This window comes from Brassica rapa, chromosome A07 (assembly GCF_000309985.2).
Source record: "Brassica rapa cultivar Chiifu-401-42 chromosome A07, CAAS_Brap_v3.01, whole genome shotgun sequence".
NCBI lineage: Eukaryota > Viridiplantae > Streptophyta > Magnoliopsida > Brassicales > Brassicaceae > Brassica > Brassica rapa.
The window spans coordinates 26,150,108-26,167,225 of record NC_024801.2 but is presented as its reverse complement, the minus strand read 5'-3'; the positions used below and the strand labels follow the sequence as shown (position 1 = coordinate 26,167,225).

At 32.0% G+C, this 17,118-nt stretch overlaps 4 protein-coding genes across 6 annotated transcripts; 3 read left to right on the top strand and 1 right to left on the bottom strand.

Moving 5' to 3' along the window:
• Positions 1-150: 150 nt before the first annotated feature.
• LOC103831858 (putative receptor-like protein kinase At4g00960) lies at positions 151-2,536 on the bottom strand. The gene is made up of 5 exons (XM_009107791.3): positions 1,864-2,536; positions 1,567-1,777; positions 1,181-1,418; positions 934-1,084; positions 151-701 (listed from the first exon to the last, which is right to left on the bottom strand). Exons 1-5 carry the CDS (start codon positions 2,062-2,064, stop codon positions 309-311), a joined length of 1,194 nt encoding a protein of 397 aa, XP_009106039.1. The 5' UTR covers positions 2,065-2,536; the 3' UTR covers positions 151-308.
• A 2,048-nt stretch (positions 2,537-4,584) lies between these two features.
• On the top strand, positions 4,585-9,891 carry LOC103831856 (glycosyltransferase BC10). 2 transcript variants are annotated; one of them, XM_033275728.1, is made up of 3 exons: positions 4,585-5,385; positions 5,499-6,951; positions 7,991-9,891. In XM_033275728.1, exons 2-3 carry the CDS (start codon positions 6,361-6,363, stop codon positions 8,627-8,629), a joined length of 1,230 nt encoding a protein of 409 aa, XP_033131619.1. In that variant the 5' UTR covers positions 4,585-5,385; positions 5,499-6,360; the 3' UTR covers positions 8,630-9,891. The 2 variants fall into 2 exon arrangements, with proteins under 2 accessions (XP_033131619.1, XP_009106038.1); XM_009107790.3 differs by having other exon boundaries at positions 4,585-6,951.
• LOC103831857 (RNA polymerase II subunit A C-terminal domain phosphatase SSU72) lies at positions 5,154-5,614 on the top strand. The gene is made up of 3 exons (XM_033276046.1): positions 5,154-5,385; positions 5,455-5,468; positions 5,564-5,614. The coding sequence occupies exons 1-3, from the start codon at positions 5,154-5,156 to the stop codon at positions 5,612-5,614; spliced, it is 297 nt and encodes a 98-aa protein (XP_033131937.1).
• A 2,634-nt stretch (positions 9,892-12,525) lies between the features above and the next one.
• On the top strand, positions 12,526-17,082 carry LOC103831855 (protein SAR DEFICIENT 1). 2 transcript variants are annotated; one of them, XM_033275537.1, is made up of 6 exons: positions 12,526-13,447; positions 13,684-13,759; positions 14,552-15,098; positions 15,972-16,132; positions 16,246-16,525; positions 16,617-17,082. In XM_033275537.1, exons 1-6 carry the CDS (start codon positions 13,359-13,361, stop codon positions 16,829-16,831), a joined length of 1,368 nt encoding a protein of 455 aa, XP_033131428.1. In that variant the 5' UTR covers positions 12,526-13,358; the 3' UTR covers positions 16,832-17,082. The 2 variants fall into 2 exon arrangements, with proteins under 2 accessions (XP_033131428.1, XP_009106037.1); XM_009107789.2 differs by having other exon boundaries at positions 12,529-13,447; positions 13,678-13,759.
• Positions 17,083-17,118: the final 36 nt, after the last annotated feature.

Sequence of the window (17,118 nt, the reverse complement as noted above, 5' to 3'; positions counted from 1 at the left end):
TTCAGTGTGAATTGAGAGAACCACACACCCTTGCTCCAACAACAATCTCGTTGTGTCTGACGCATATGTAACCATGTCTTCTTTGTGGAAAACTGATTAGCGAATCTGTCATCACTTTGCCTCCAAAGCGGTGTATCATCCTCTTGATTATTCTTAAACTAGTAGTATTAATTGTTTTAATGAAAACGCTATAAGATCCATAAACACATAATATATAATATATAATTACCCTCTTATGTAAATATATACACCACACGTAAACAAGGGTGCATTTACAAAAATAAAGATTCTTAAAAAAAAATTAAGATTCATCTGCCTTCGGCAAAGGAAGACATGGAAATGGACGTCCTTGAGTGCTCCTCAACGACGCTATTCGGTCCAGACGCTCGTCCTCCACTTCTACTTTTGAAGCTGCTTGGTTCGCTCCCGGTTAATCCATAACTTTTTGAACCAGTACCGGTACTTGCATTGCCGCCTCCTCTACGACCTTGGAGTCCAGGACGACCCGGTTTAGGCATATCGAATGAATCGCTCGACAACATTTGATGAACCGTGTTCATATCCGGTCTGTTTGATGTGATTTGCTGGCAACAGAGTAACCCTATAATGAAACATGTGGCTGCTTCGTCGCGGTTGTATACTCCTGCTAGAGATTGATCCACCAATTCTAGAATTTTGCCTTCTTGGTACATCTTCCACGTCTGTATAGTCAGTCATACATACATATATAAACTCCAGTTTGAAGTAATGACCGGTTAAGCAGTCCACGGTTCTGATTACCAACCAAAAGGACATAACAAATTGATATTAGGTTCGGTTCTTATTTCCTCTAGTATAGTATAATGAGATTAAAATCTAACTTTTATGACAAGCTTTGTTAAGTTGTCTAGGTTGTGCAAAACTAAACCGGTTCATGGTATGATTAGGACTTACGTAGCTCAAGAGATCGGCCATTTCCGGTCCAAGACGAGGATTTTGGTTCTTTCTTCCACTGACTATCTCCAAAACCAAGACTCCAAAGCTGAAAACATCTGATCTAACCGATAATAGGCCGTGCAAGGCATATTCAGGAGCCATGTAACCACTGCACATGAACACACTCTTATAAGCTCAATTAATGATGCATACATATAACAACATTCACATTTATTTCAGGTACTAAAGATTGTGGTGTACTCACTAGGTACCAGAGATTCTAAAGGTACTAGTATGAGTGCCATCGCCTGGGAATAACCGGGCTAAACCGAAATCAGAGATTTTCGGGTTCAAGTCATTGTCTAGAAGAATGTTGCTTGCTTTTATGTCTCTGTGGATTATTCGAACCGGAGCTTCTTCGTGTAGATATAACAGTCCTCTTGCCACGCCTATAATTACTCGCCATCGGTTGGACCAGGCAAGTAAACCGGGATTGATTTTATCTGATAATAATTACAGAGAAATTAAAGATTAAACCAAACCGGATTGAACTGAATGAATCAAACAGAACAGAACCAATGATTTAGTACGGCTTGATATTGGTTTCTCCGGACATTTCATAAGAAGAATATTGAAAATTAAGAGATGTACCAAAGAGAAAATAGTCAAGACTCCGGTTAGGGAGATACTCGTAAACCAGCATCTTTTCTGGACCGTGGAAGCAACAACCAAGCAACGAAACCAAGTTCTTATGTTGAATCCTAAGTAAGAGCTTAACCTCGTTCATGAATTCTCTCGACCCTTGTCTCGAATTCAACGACAGCTTCTTCACAGCTATTTCTTCACCATTCGGCATCAATCCCTATTCACATATCACAATGTCTTAGTATCAAATAAACATCACTTTCGTCAAAGAAGAAACAAAAACAGAATTGTCTTATAAGTTACCTTGTAGACAGGACCAAACCCTCCATGTCCGAGTCGGTTCTTCTCGGAGAACGAGTCAGTCGCTATTTCAAGCTCTTGGAGATCAAAGAAGATGCCACGGTCTTCACCACCGTCTTCGGCTGATAAATCTCCCTCAGAAGCGTTATGACCACCACACATCTTCAGTAACGCCATGAAGCCACCGCAAAGACGGCGAACCATCTCTGCTGGTTCGTGTAGTGAAGATGATCAGGGAGGTTGTGTGTGGCTTGGTCGGATTAGATATTATCTCAAAACCAAGTTGTTTGGTGTATAGAAGAGTGACTGGTACAAAGTCGTATTAATGCCAGCGTAAACAAGTCGTTGGCCGGGTCAATATCGTTTACTCAGCATGGGACACATAACTACTAAATACGCGTTATATTAAGTTTCCGTTTTCATATTTGTTGAAAGCATTTTTTGCTTTTGACCAAAAGAAGGACTCTGCTATTTAAGTGTTGATTATAGATGGCTTAAGAAACAAAAATGTATGAAAAACAAGGAAAATTAGCAATAATACAACGTAAGAGACTACTGATATGAAAAGATTATTTGAAATCCAACACCCGAGTTTAAGACAAAGTCAAGGGGTCAAAGCTAACAAGTAATCCAAAAGTCAAGTCAATGCAAGGGACCTCATTGATTGGAAGATAACAGTCTCAGAAAGGAAAAAAGCAAACATCTTTCTCGTAAGAATTTTCCTCTTGGCTTGTGGTCACCTCATCGGCGGTCTCTTTATAAAATACTAGAGATTTTTTCCGCGCTTCGCGCGGATTGTGTCTTATAAATTTATTTTATTTATAATATTATTTGTCGGTTTTTTTATATTAACTTCTTGTTTTTCCAATGTTAGTTTTTCTTAATTTAAATTTATATGTTTATAATTTTTCATTTTTCTTGTTGTAGTTTTATTGATAGTTTTTGTATGTTACATAAACTTTTTGAAATTTTAAAATAATATTATATATATTATAATTAACACATTAAAAAAGAGAAACATATTTAGGCACATTTTACACAGATTTTATATGCATAATTTTAAACATTATATATGTATATATTATAAGTTTGAAACATGTAAATGCTTTCTAAAGCTAAATACTTGTTCTGAGTTTACATAACTTATCGAAAGTTTTATCTCTTTTTAAATTCAAATCACAGAAAAAAATATCAAAAAGTCAGTACATATGGGTTTTTTGGGCTTTTAAACAATTGGATAAAATTTGACCGAGCCAAAGATTTTCACACAATATGTTCTTTCTTCTTCAAATTGCAAAGAGCCTATAGGCACAAGAGAACTCTATTCATATAAGATTCACATCTATGCATTTTGACAAAGAATAATTTTAACCATCTTTAATTTTGGAATGGACCATCTTCAGTCATATACACTATATTTTCTCTATGATTCAAATCTTACAATTTTAATATATGTGCAGATTTCCATGTGAAAAAGCACGCACACCATTTATCATTCAACCTATTACTTTTTCTAAAATAAACACTATAATCCTCGTTTGGTTAGCTCCACAAACTAATCTCTTTGGATCAGTTTACTAAAAAATATGGATACTAATGTGAGAAAAGAATATAAACACTATCAACAACAAATATTGGCACAAGACTATTTGGTTCAAGGAACATATTCCACGTAATGCGTTTATATCATGGCTGGCTTTGCGGAGAAGACTGCCAACCAAAGATCGCTTGAGGCGTTAGGGGTTAAATGTCTCAGGAACGTGTGTCCTTTGTAATCTGGAAATAGAGACTCACCATCATCTCTTCTTTGAGTGCTCTTTCTCTCGCTTGATATGGAAGCCTTTTGCTGCTGAAGTTTGGATTTTTCCTCCGGCTGATCTACACTCTATTGCAGCCTGGATCAATCAACCTCGCGTCAACACAGATGTGCATGCTACTCCAGTCATCAAGCTCTACTTTCAGTCAGCCATCTACCTGCTGTGGAAAGAGCGTAATGCTCGTGTGTTCACAGCTGTCTTCGCACCTTCATCAGTCATCCTTGCCTCTCTCGACCGTATGATGCGTGACCGTCTCCTCTCTTACCCGGCAAGTTCTTCTTTCTCCTCTTCTCTACTTCTTTTTTATCTTTCTTGTATAAAACCTCCTTAAGGCTTTTTTTACCTTGAGTTGTTGTTGGTTGTTTTTGTTTCCTTGCTGTAATAAGTTGTTTAAAAGCAACAGTGTAACCTTTCAGAAAATGATAATTTTAACATCTTACCAAATAAAACAACAACAAATATTGACTTATTTATGTGAATATATATTTTATTTTAAATCATTTTAGTGTACGGAGAAATCACCATAATTTGTACAACAAATTTTCTTAGATTCACTTCATCATACTCACCATTTTACCATTTTAATTACATAATTTTACATGAGCTTCTTCACCCTTCCCGGTTATTTTTTCTTTATTTATAACTACAATATAAAGTTATAAACTATATATTATAAATTAATAATTTATTTACCCCTTAAAATCTAAAGATTAAAAATAGAACATAATTCAATATAGATATATGATTCTATTAATAAATTAGCAGTTACAAATTTGAAATTTCTAGAAATATCAAAAGTTGTGTTAGTTAATTATCTTCTAAATTATGTCTATTACTAATTTTTTTTTTATGAGAATATTTTGGCTGAGGTGGATAGTCTCAAAAGCCTTGAATTTAGTCCCTTTTATATAGTAGGATTCAAGCAATTAAAATAATAAAGTTAAAAATAGGATAAATTAAGGAAAAATAAATGTTAGAAATGTTTTTTTGCTACGAAAAGAAAAAACTGTAACGAGACACATTATTTTCTGAATGGTTAAAACTTTTTTGATCAAAGGTCAATTTAAAAAATAAACTAAATATATAAATAAATAATATTTTATTATTTGTAGTTTATTATTAAAATACTCAAATGAATATCTCTGTTACTGGAAATGCTTTTATAAAAGAAAAAGGGAAATTTTCCTCTTGGACCACATCGAATTATTGTGATGTGTGTAATTGTAAATAAAAGAAAAACTATTTTTTTTATTGATCAACTATAAAATCCTTGAATTACACGGATTAGAGTATTAGACCCAAATTCTTTTTTTTAAAGATTTTTAACCAAAAAGAAATAAAATTTAAATCATTATCAAAAGCCCGACCCAGGCCCAACCCAATTAAGTAACATATACTATCTCTGAAACCAAGAACACGTAAAAACCCGCTAACACTACAGTCGCCGAGAGATTTGTTCGTCGTGGTGGCTTAGCCATGAGGTTCCGATACGCCATGGTGTGTTCATCGAATCAGAACCGGAGCATGGAAGCTCACGTTCTCCTGAATAGGCAAGGTCTCGACGTAGCTTCGTACGGGACAGGGTCTCATGTTAAACTACTTGGACCGTCTGCCACAGAGCCTAACGTCTATGGTTTCGGAGCTCCTTACAAGCACATGTTCGATGAACTCAGGCGCAAGGATCCCGAGCTGTATCCTATTCTCTCAAGTCTCTATTCTTCATTAGATTCCTAAAGATGCTTTTGTTTTTATTCTTTGAGTTGTATGAGTCTTGTAGGCTTGTGGAGTTTGGTAATAACCTTAACCGTTTTTTTTTTGTAGTTACAAGCGGATGGTATATTGCAGATGCTTAAGAGGAATTTTTATCTGTGAAACTTGCTCCACAGAGATGGCAAGATAATGCTGGTGATGGTGTGTTTGATGTTAATGACTTTTGAAGAAAAGGTTTTCGATTCTGTTCTTGAAGGTAAATCTAAATAAATTGCTAGATCTACGTTGATGTTCCATCACAAACTAGTTAGGTTACATGTCTGAATATACTCTATCAAGTCGTAATATGTCATTATGTATTCATTGGCTGAGGAACGATTGCAATCACTGAAAAACAACATAGGCGGAAACAAGTTTATAGCATCTCATTCTACTGAATATTGTACCATCATCAGTTCATGGTGGAGACTTGAGATGTTAAACATGTTAATTATTGAATCGTCTTGATATAATGTTAAGTTTATATTCTCGTCTAGATTTTAGAAGAAAGCTCAAGAACTTGCTCATCCAGCACACATTCCTCTGTTTGTAACGAGCTGATATTACAAAAAAATGTAATTCATTTTTCTATCTATTTGTTAAAACTTCAAAGAACGTAATATAAAAGTTTTTTTTTAAGACACTGTATTATATATAACAGATAGGTGACGCTACTAGTCCTTAACCCAAGCATTACTTCAGCTTTATTGTCATAGTCAAAGTTAACGTGTCTACATAAAACCAAACTCGTGTACCAATCAAATTAACTCAACCCCTAAAACCCTGTATAGACAATTCAATCTTTCCAGCAAGTCCCAAGCCCGTGAGATTAAAAAGATACGTCAGAAAGAAGCCAATTACGAAAAGTCCTTTTAGAGATTCTTCTTCACTATATATATAACGTTCTTTAGACCCATATACATCAAAAATAATAATGAAGACGAAGAGCCAAGAAACTCAAGTAGACTCTCTTCAACAAGAGACTCGTCATCATCTTCGCCAAATCTTCATCTCAATGATGTTCAAATCACGCAGATTCTTCCATCACCTCGTCTTATATTCGTTTCTTATTGGTTTCGGGTTCGGTCTCGGCTTCCTACTCAACTTCCACATGAGAAACGTTTCTTTCAGCCCCCAACTCTTTCGTCTATCTTCTCCTTCCCTCTCTCCACAGCCACAGCCAGAAAACTTCGTTTTAGTAAATGAAACGGTTGCTTATGATAGTGATGAAGGGCAAAAGGGTCATTCTATGGTGGAGTTTGAGAAGGTGATGCATCATAACACGACGGAGGAAGAACTCATGTGGCGTGCGTCGAAGGTTCAAGAAAGGCCGTCGACGGTGAAGAAGAAAGTGGCGTTTATGTTCTTGACGAGAGGGAAGCTTCCTTTGGCTAAACTGTGGGAGAGATTTTTCAATGGCCATCAAGGCCTTTTCTCTGTTTACGTTCATACTAGTAACCTTTCTTACGTTGACGATGGTATTCCTGAAAGGTCGCCGTTTTATCGTCGGAGGATTCCAAGCAAGGTCAGTCAATTTCGTCGTCATCTCACGATTTTTATTATTTATTTTTCATAATTGATATGTCTAAATTAAATCAGAGAAAATAAGGTCGACTATAGATATTTGCATTTTAGAAAAAAAAATTGCATTTTTGGGGGGATTTTTTCCTAAGAAGTATATATACGCTACTTTATCAAATTAGTGTGGTGTTTAGAGCATAACTTAGAAGGGAATGACAAAATTAACAAATTGTATTTTCATAATTAATATATATATATTCTCAATTTGTCACGCCTTATATAGTTTGTTAATTATTGAAATTATGAGAATGATGATAGCAGAAAAAAAAAACGAAAGTACAGTAATATGTGGTGTAACGTTTTAAGGCATATCAATTAAAATAAAAATACGTAATCATTTTTACTATCTATACGTTTTTATCTCATATTGAAAATAAAAATACGTAAATCTGTAGGTCTACTCATTAACTATCTTACACTTTTTTATTAGATTAAAGTTAAATTACAACAACAAGAAGAAGAAAATGTTGCGTGTGTCAAAGAATTTAGAAAAGTCGAGAAGACAGAAATAGATGTTTCTAGGACAAGAATCATATACTTATAAGCATCAAAACAAAGTATCTGAGAAAAATCTTTTGTTATAAAAATACTTATATGCATCAAAACAAAATTACATATACATCACGTGATGCGACTAATAGTGACATTCTTGTTTATTGCTTCTCCTAATAACCACTAACCAGTTATATATATAGGGATCATATGGATAATAAAACTTAGTCAATAATATGATAAAAAGTCATACTTAAGTTTCTTTCCAATATGTCACTATAAACCTCTTACTTTTCCTTTCAATAGATATCATCATCATATACTATAAAGTATAAAACCGTTGAGTAGTCTATTACACATATATGCCGACATACGCATTTTAAATTAACTAATTAAATTGTTTTTTTATGTCGGCAACTAATTAAATTGTTTAATGTAATAAAATGCACTGCTCAATATTACTCTAACCCCTTTGCTAAATTGTTTTGTAGGAAGTGAAATGGGGTATGGTGAGCATGGTGGAGGCTGAGCGGCGGCTAATAGCTAACGCTCTGCTCGACGCAGCAAACCAACGTTTCGTCCTCCTCTCGGAAACAGACATACCTCTCTTCAACTTCTCCACCATTTACTCTTACCTCATAAACTCTCAACACTCTTTTGTAGACCTCTACGATCTTCCTGGACCAGCAGGTCGTGGCCGCTACAATCGACGTATGTCCCCAGTTATTACCCGCAGCAAGTGGCGAAAAGGCTCTCAATGGTTCGAAATCGACCGTGAAATAGCTGTAGCCGTTGTCTCCGACAAGACTTACTTCCCATTGTTCAAGAAACATTGCCGTTGGGGTTGTTACGCCGACGAGCATTACTTGCCGACGTTTGTTCACGTCATGTTTCCCGGGAAGAACGCGAACCGGTCGTTGACGTGGACAGATTGGTCACGAAGAGGACCACATCCGAGGAAGTATACACGGCGGTCAGTGAGGGCGGAGCTTCTAACGAAGCTGAGGAATAGAGAAGGGTGTGTGTATAATGGGAAGGAGAGTAACAATTGTTATTTGTTCGCTAGAAAATTCGATGATAGTTGTATAGATACGTTGATTCATTTTGCTGGTAGGATTATGGGGTTTTAGTTATTTGTCTCTAAACCCGTAGCACACATTCAGGACATTGATATATGCTATGGCCCATTTCTGTATTCAAATTTATAAGGCCCATTTCTAATTACAAAACTTTGTTCACGTTAATTTTGTTGGAAGGAAAGTAGGAAACTACATATATATGAGTTTTAAGTTTTTACAGAAAATAATAAAGTGAAAAGTATTGATTATTTGTAAGCTTATTTTTCTGTAGTGACATTCTACTTTTCTAAACAATCTAAAATTTCGCTGATTGGTGATTCTGAATTAGTAGTATAGATGCTATTGTACATACAACTTATAAGGTTATATGACCATCATATTTTAGATTTTACAGATACAACATACAAAGATTGACTTTTATGAAAAAACATTACGTAGACATTATATGTACAATTATATGAGGAAGAAATATGCATATTACATATATAAAGAATGTAACTTACCTTCTAGTAAACACTCATGTTTTAAAATTCGATCATTTTTTGGAGGCAGCAAAAAATCGCTCAACTGTATTTACACGGTTAAAATTTATTTAAAATTATTTAAACTTTTAAATTGAATAATCTAATTAAAAATTAATATAAAGCTAAGCAAATAAAATCTAAATTTAACAAATTTCAATTTTAAATATAATATTACTTAAATTTTTTTTATGCGTACTACGCCGGAAAATACCTAGTTCAATATATAAAAATTGTAGCTTAGTCAGTAGGAACAACAAAATGCAAGAGAGAAAAACAACTTCTACGAAAAAGACAATCTTATTGTTCTGTCTAGACTCAAAACTCTTCTCAAATATGTGTCCTTCACATCCACTTATTATTTTAATATTTGATTTTAGTTTCATTGCAAAACTACAAATGGAACACACTCAGATGAAATAATTATTTAAATATTCAGTTAGAATGAAATTACAAAATCAATAACAACAAGATATATAGTTTTTGAGCAGCCAAAAAAAGGATAGCAACAAATAAGATATGGGCTTCTCAGTTTAAGTTATATCAAAATTGATTGGGTAGTTATTATTTAATACCCTATGACTGTGACTGACAATATCTTGATTCGTGACAAAGACTAGGAATTATGAAACAATACCATAAAGCTGAACACCGAGGAAATTCACTAACATATAACATTATGCTAATAACATTCTGAGAACATTCTTATTATGCTAAAAAGGAGAAAAAGAAAAAGAGAAGTAGTATATTAAATAGAAAAAAAAAAGATTTTTGATAAAGACTGAACAGAGACGACTGAAGCTAAACGAACGACAAATTTTTGATGAGGAAGATTGAGTTTTGAAACCAACCCGACAAGAAATTACCCGAGAAGACAAAATCAATTCAACGAACGTTCTTGGAAATTACTCACTTATCCCCTTTTATGTATAGTTCAATATTGATGAACACATAAGAACTCGGATAAGATTTACTAACGCAAGATATCAATACTATTAAAACAGAAGCAATTTTTATCTACTTACAAATAGTCTAGGTTGGACCATTATATTTAATTATATTTCTTATTATTTCTATTCATATCTAATTTAATTATTAAATATACATCATACCTAAAATTAAGGAACTAACTAACTAATCTGTTATTTTTTAAACTAATGAATTTAACTTATATTAATTCAAAATTTAAATAACTAATCAATTATATTTTAGTTATTAATGTAATAAATACTTATATATATATATATATATATATATCTATTCATTTGTGATTTGTATATATACAACTATATATTAATCCAAATGCAAAAAAAAAACAAATTGTTCAAAACCTTCACCAAATACATAAAAAAATAATATTATTGTTAGAGTATTAAATATATATATATATATATATATATATATATTTATTTATATATGATAAAATAAATATTAATAGTAATTATACGATGAAACATGTTACTGTTGATAGGTTTATGAATATATTTTTTACGGGTTACTCAAAAAGACATGTAACATATATATCAAATATAAACTAATTGAACAAATATATTAACACAAATATATCATAAAACATCACATTAACATGAATCGATGCCAGAGAGTAGGGGTTAATATTATAATTATTTAAAAATATAATTATATATATATATATATATATATATATATATATATATATATATAAAAATTAAGAATTAAATATAATAAAAATATATATATCAAAATAAAATAATAAATATTTACATTTCTAATGCGAATAATAAAATTAACTTTTAAATTTAAAATAAGCCATAGACAAAACATCAAAAAGTATCTAATAACATGTGAATAACAAAAGTAAACTATCTAAATAAATAAACAATTTTTTTTTTTGCAAACGTAAATCATTAATTTGTAATAGATGTATACACATTATTGATGCTCAAATCTATTTTATTTTTAGTATGCATCCTCTCAAATATTGATCCATTAACAAGATGGAATTTTAGTTGGACTAAAATTGTATTTAAATTGGAATATCACTTTCATAATATATTCACTATTCATCTGAACATTCATGAATATATATTACAATACTCTAAATATAATAATAAATCAAACCGAATTACATATTGGTTCATCTACCAGATCAACCGATAACAAGATCTCGGGTTTTAGCGGTTGTTACAGGTTTTATAGAATTTTTAAATAACAGTTTTTTTTTAAAAACTAAAATGGATTACATATGAGCCACCGAATTTGCCAATTTTACTGCGGGTCGGGTCGGATTTCAAAACATTGAATATAATGTTCTATTTGTAATATCTAAGTGTATATACAATTAAAATACAAATTTATATCAAATAAATTTGGAATGTTTCGAAAATAATCCCGCGCTTTGAAAGCGCGGGTCAAAATCTAGTTCTACATTGAAAACGATGTTACAATTTTTATGGTTTAATAATACTACTTAAGTTTATAGTTAAGTCTATTTTTTTTTTAAACAATACAGTTGGAATGAAAGTAGTTTATATCCATATTTTCCGGACGACACCAACCATTAACAAGATGGGATTATTGCAAACTTTGCCTTTTCTGACATAAACGAAGAAGAAACAAATACAACTGAACCTGTCTTTTTCTCTAATTTTTATTGACTTTCTTATTAGGTTAGACAGGAAAATAGATATATTTTTAGGCAAGGCCGGAATGCCGGGACGGACTGAAGGATGATGTTTATTAGCCAGATAAATCCTTAATTGGCAATGTTTATGTAAATTTTTTTTTTTACAAATTTTGGGGTCTAAACTTTTTTTTAAAAGGTTTATGTCCACATAGTTTTTTTCAAAGATTTTAGAGACATGTTGCAAATGTTTCACTTAGAGCATCTCCAAAAAGACTCTTTATTATAAAGTTTTGCAAACTCTATATTTGAAGTTTCAAAGTGTTCTTCTCCAAAAGCAAAACTTCAAATTTAACTTCAAAATTATTTGTAATTTACACTATGCTACTTATATTTTTCATAATTAATATAAATTCATAAAACTTTTGTAGATAACTAGAACATATATAAAAATATTATAGTAATATTAATTAATAAAATCTTACACTAAAATATAAAATTATAAATATAAATATATAATTAAATATTAAACTAAAAGCAAAATACCACATTATTACATAAAATCATTTTATTAATGCTCCATTTCGGTTATACAAAATTTGTTTGGAAAATATTTTAAAAATTCTAGAGAAAATTTACTAGACTATTAGTGTTGGTGTAATAGTTAAATATGTATAATAATTATGTTTTCATGTATATATCTTCTTAATTTTTTTATTAAGTTTCTTTTGTAATATTCTTGTTGTCTAATTCAACTTTAAAAATATTATAAATCTTATTTTGATTTTAAAAAAAAACTTTTATGTGCAAAATTTTAATTTATAAAAATAAATTTGAAATATTTAAAATATACAAAAGTTTTAAAAATTAAAATTATGAATGAGAAAATACTTAAGAATCATAAATGTGATTAAAATTAATTATAAGGACCAAAATACAAATAAAAAGATGCAACTTCAAATTTAAAGTTTAAGTAGTAAAACTTTAGCTTTTTAAAACTCCAAATTTGAAGTTTTGAAGTTCTTTTGTTAAAGCAAAAAACTTTTTATTTGAAATTATAGAATTTCTTTCGAAGATGCTCTTATCGTAACCTAGGGTCATCCCTCTTTTTAGGTATGGAAATTAATAGATAGCTGATTATGATAATTACTATGGACATCAATAATGTTAAATTCTTTGAAGATGAAAGAAAGAACAAAAGATTCTTTAAAGAACGGCTGGATCTAACGTACCATCATAGTGCGGGGGGGCTCTCTCCACAGAAAGTAATCAGGTGGCCTATGGATCAAGCTTGACATCAACCGTTAGATTCTAAAACCTAATAGAGTGGAAGATCAATCGTCCATATATGTTGACAAATGGCGCTCTCTCCGTTGGGGTTGACATCAGAAGTCTCCTTATTTATGACGCCATAAAAGAAGACTTTTGGTGTGTGCTGCCAGGTTGTTTCCTTTCTCGTGCCTCGAACTTTCTTTTTTTTCCTTTTTAAAAATTGCATTAATATAGAAATACTATAAAAGCCAAGAGACAAACCAACCATTTATATCTCATCCTTTAGATCATATCAAAACATTTCTCTCAACAGTTTAGATTAAAAAAACCTAGATTTGATCGAAGCGCCATCTTTCTCGCTTTATCAACTCACCATACCAATTCCATGGCGGGGAAGAGGCTATTTCAAGATTTGGAGTCAGATCGAGAAAACAAATCCGAGAAACGATTCAAATCTCTACCACTATTTGCCTCGTATGTCTTCTCAGTATTTTCTTGATTTTTTTTCATATAATATTGTATCTGAATATACAACTCAATTTTTAGTGAGAAAACATGTTCGTTATGCAATCAATATATACATATATATTTGTGTGTGTGCTTATTTATATTTTCTCCCTCTCTTCTCTCTCTAGTTTTGTTATTTTTTGTTTATGGCCTTCTGATAAACTTTCTGATAAACGTTTTTGTTTTTTACTGGCCAGTTTCAGTGTGTTTGGAGCATTGAATACAGAAACCACGTTGACGAGCTTATCGTTAGCCCTAGAGCCTCTTGTTAGAAAAGTTGTAAGTACACTTTAATTCCACTTTCTGTTATTTGTAAATACTTATCTTAAGCAATATGCCAATGCCAATATTGTATGTTAAGTAGCGTTAGATTCATATATGCATACTATAGTTTAAAACTGATTACTCATAGATGTATCGAACTTTAGAAATTGTCGAATTAGCCAATTGAGAGTTAGAGATACATTTTACCATGTTTAGCATTGACAAATTCTGATATGCCAGTTAGAACTTGGTAAAATAAGAAAGATTCGTTCCAGTTGCTTATACTATATACCTTCTATGTACAACACATATACATAGTTGCATACATTTTAATACTTAAGTTCATGAAGACTGAATTAAATACTTACTAAGGTACAGATCTTTTTGGTATTAATAACAAGACCTCTAGCTAACCTAACAACATTTCGGTCAACTAAATCAAGATAGAAAAGACAAAAGAGAGGTCCACACACATACACATTCATGATATGGAATTATTGACGAGATCAACATACAGGCCTACAAATTTAATACAAACTCCATTTTGCAAACAATGTCTTTTTAGAAATATGATTTTGTTTTCATTATATTGTTTTTGTTTAAGACTGCCAGTACATAATATTTTTTATCTTTTGCATCTTTTTAACATTTCATGTATCCATACATTAGATTATCGATAAATAATGTTACCCGAAATGAGTAAATAATAGTAAGTTATAACATGTCAAACGGAAAATTTTATGTACATAAAACAGATAAGAGATCATCATAAGAGTATTTTATAACTAGTTTGGTTGATGGGAACAGGTAAGACAAGAAGTAAGTAAAAAAATTCGATCATTTTCTCGGTCGTCGTCGTTTCGAGTTGAAGCTCCGGAGAACATTGCTCCGACATTAAAGCTAATGTTCGCTAAGAATATACAGACGCAACAAATATTCACGGGAAGTAAAATCACTGACGTGGACAACGCACCACTCCAGGTCATCCTCGTCGACGGTTCAAACAATGATCATCAGATCGTTCCTGTGAATCTCGACCGTCCGATCAGACTAGACATCGTTGCTCTTCACGGAGATTTTCCTTCGGGTGATAAATGGAGTAGCGATGAGTTTGAGCGTAATATCGTCAAAGAAAGGGATGGTAAACGGCCGTTAATTGCCGGAGAATTAACTGTGACGGTGAGGAACGGAGTAGGAACGGTCAGAGATATTGTGTTTACCGATAACTCGAGATGGGTTCGTAGCCGTAAGTTTAGAATTGGCGTGAGAGTTGCCAAAGGGAGTAGCGGTCTAGGCGTTGCGGTTTGTGAAGCCATGACTGAAGCATTCATTGTTAAAGATCACCGTGGAGAACGTAAGTTCCTTTTCTTGACTTTCTGATTAGTGAACTTATATTCGTTGATTAAACACTCTATTAGACATGCAATAGTAACATATCACTAGCTCTTTTTTTGTTCTGTTTCAATTATCTTTGACCTGACAACATTTCGCATGTATATTCACAACTTATGCATTTACACTATCAACTACGTACGATTTATAGATTATATTTTTTTTTGTTAAAGGGTTTTCATAATTTATAGATTATATACATGTAAAATATAATGTTGTTATAAAAACATGTGCAATAGTATACAGTAAATTGATATTTTGTTGTCAGAACTTATTATATATGCTATTTTTGAAACTAGTCTGTCGAACTTATTATTTACCTAATATTAAGTGTATATATATATATATATATACTATTTATAACTTAACTATATATGTTTACATATCTTATTTTATGTTTATCTTAGGTTTAATGATTAGAAAATTATATAACAAAATAAAAGTTCGTTTACATCAAAATTGCTAAAGTTGGTCAATATATATTGAAGTCTTTACTTGTTCTGCTTACACACATTTTATTTATGCAAACCAATTAAAATAACAATCGATGTGGACCAAAAGCAAACAAGTGTCCACTTTATATAAATGCAACAAGTCTTGGTCAATGCATATATCTTTTTCTGATTTTAACCAATGCTTACATCCTATTAGTTAATACTTGATACATCGTGAGATCATTTTCTTGAATCTTAGAACATGCCTATAATAGGTTCAATAAACACATACATATGCGGATATCTAACTATATAAGTAAATACATAATGACAATCAAATACAATTTGAATAATTTGTATTAATAATTAAATTTGTTTTCTACTACTTGTGGTTGGTGAAGTGTACAAGAAACATCACCCACCAATGTTAGAAGACGAAGTCTGGCGGCTAGAGAAGATACGCAAAGATGGGCCCTTACACAAGAAGCTCTCGTCTGAAAACATCAACAATGTTCAAGATTTTTTGAAGTTATCAGTCGTTGACCTTAGCAGACTCCGTCAGGTAAAACTATTATTGATTTTATTATTAATAGAGAAGTACCATCTATATACAAATAATAATGTTTTTTTTGTGTAAGTTGATTGTCTGACTAACAAGGGTTTGTTTATTTACAGATTAGCCAAATGTCTGATAAAATTTGGGATGTCACATTGAAACATGCTAGAGAGTGCATTTTGGGAAACACGTTATACATTCACAGAGGATCTGACTTTTTCTTGACCTTGAATCCGATTTGCGAAGTTATGGAAGCAAAGATCAACGGTCAGTTTTTTTCCGGTCGTGAAGCGCAGAATCAGCTCTATATTAAGAAGTTAGTTCAAGATGCTAACTCACAATGGGATTTGTTAGAAGTGATTGACAGAAAGACGAACGAGATTCCCCTTTTGACACAAGGTACTTTAGAGTTCAATACAGTTGTTATATAACACTATCTTATTTTCATGGTATTAATTACTAATGTTAAGATATAATTTTGATCACACAGGTAATACTATTGACCAGCAATATGGTGCAAACCACTACCACACCAACATGGAAATCAATAGGTCGTATCAACAAAACGGATATGCTCCAGAGATATCTACCAACACTTTGGAGATGATAAACGAAGGCTATACTACGACGAGTCCAATGGAACTCGGTGTATATTTCAATACTACCGAATCATCGTCCCAAGGTCATCTTAACCCTTTCAGTTAATCCTCATCTAGGACGCCTCTTGTGCTGTCACACGATGATTAGACTATTTCCAAAAGAGAGATTAGTCTACTACTTGGTAGAATCATGGATTATATACATACTTATAGATCATTATTGTACATAGGTGTGTGAAATTTAGAGAAAAGAGTAGTAATATTTAGCTGAATGGTGTATTACTTGTTTTACGTTTTCTAAATGAAAACGTGTTGTTGTTTTTTACCATTCACAAGATTAATCAAAATTTTACTCTTTTTCATGTTACAAAAACTAACTCTCGAGTCTATATG

What these genes read in the sequence shown, in the direction of transcription:
- LOC103831857 (XM_033276046.1), top strand. Translation starts at nt 5,154, where the DNA reads ATGAGGTTCCGATACGCCATGGTGTGTTCATCGAATCAGAACCGGAGC.
- LOC103831855 (XM_009107789.2), top strand. Translation starts at nt 13,359, where the DNA reads ATGGCGGGGAAGAGGCTATTTCAAGATTTGGAGTCAGATCGAGAAAAC. An exon ending in TCTCTACCACTATTTGCCTC is followed by an intron (nt 13,448 to 13,677) that starts GTATGTCTTCTC and finishes TTTACTGGCCAG; the next exon opens with TTTCAGTGTGTTTGGAGCAT. An exon ending in AGCCTCTTGTTAGAAAAGTT is followed by an intron (nt 13,760 to 14,551) that starts GTAAGTACACTT and finishes TGATGGGAACAG; the next exon opens with GTAAGACAAGAAGTAAGTAA.
- LOC103831858 (XM_009107791.3), bottom strand. Translation starts at nt 2,064, where the DNA reads ATGGTTCGCCGTCTTTGCGGTGGCTTCATGGCGTTACTGAAGATGTGT. An exon ending in TTTAGAATCTCTGGTACCTA is followed by an intron (nt 1,085 to 1,180) that starts GTGAGTACACCA and finishes GTTCATGTGCAG; the next exon opens with TGGTTACATGGCTCCTGAAT. An exon ending in TGGCCGATCTCTTGAGCTAC is followed by an intron (nt 702 to 933) that starts GTAAGTCCTAAT and finishes CTGACTATACAG; the next exon opens with ACGTGGAAGATGTACCAAGA.
- LOC103831856 (XM_033275728.1), top strand. Translation starts at nt 6,361, where the DNA reads ATGAAGACGAAGAGCCAAGAAACTCAAGTAGACTCTCTTCAACAAGAG. An exon ending in GTCGGAGGATTCCAAGCAAG is followed by an intron (nt 6,952 to 7,990) that starts GTCAGTCAATTT and finishes ATTGTTTTGTAG; the next exon opens with GAAGTGAAATGGGGTATGGT.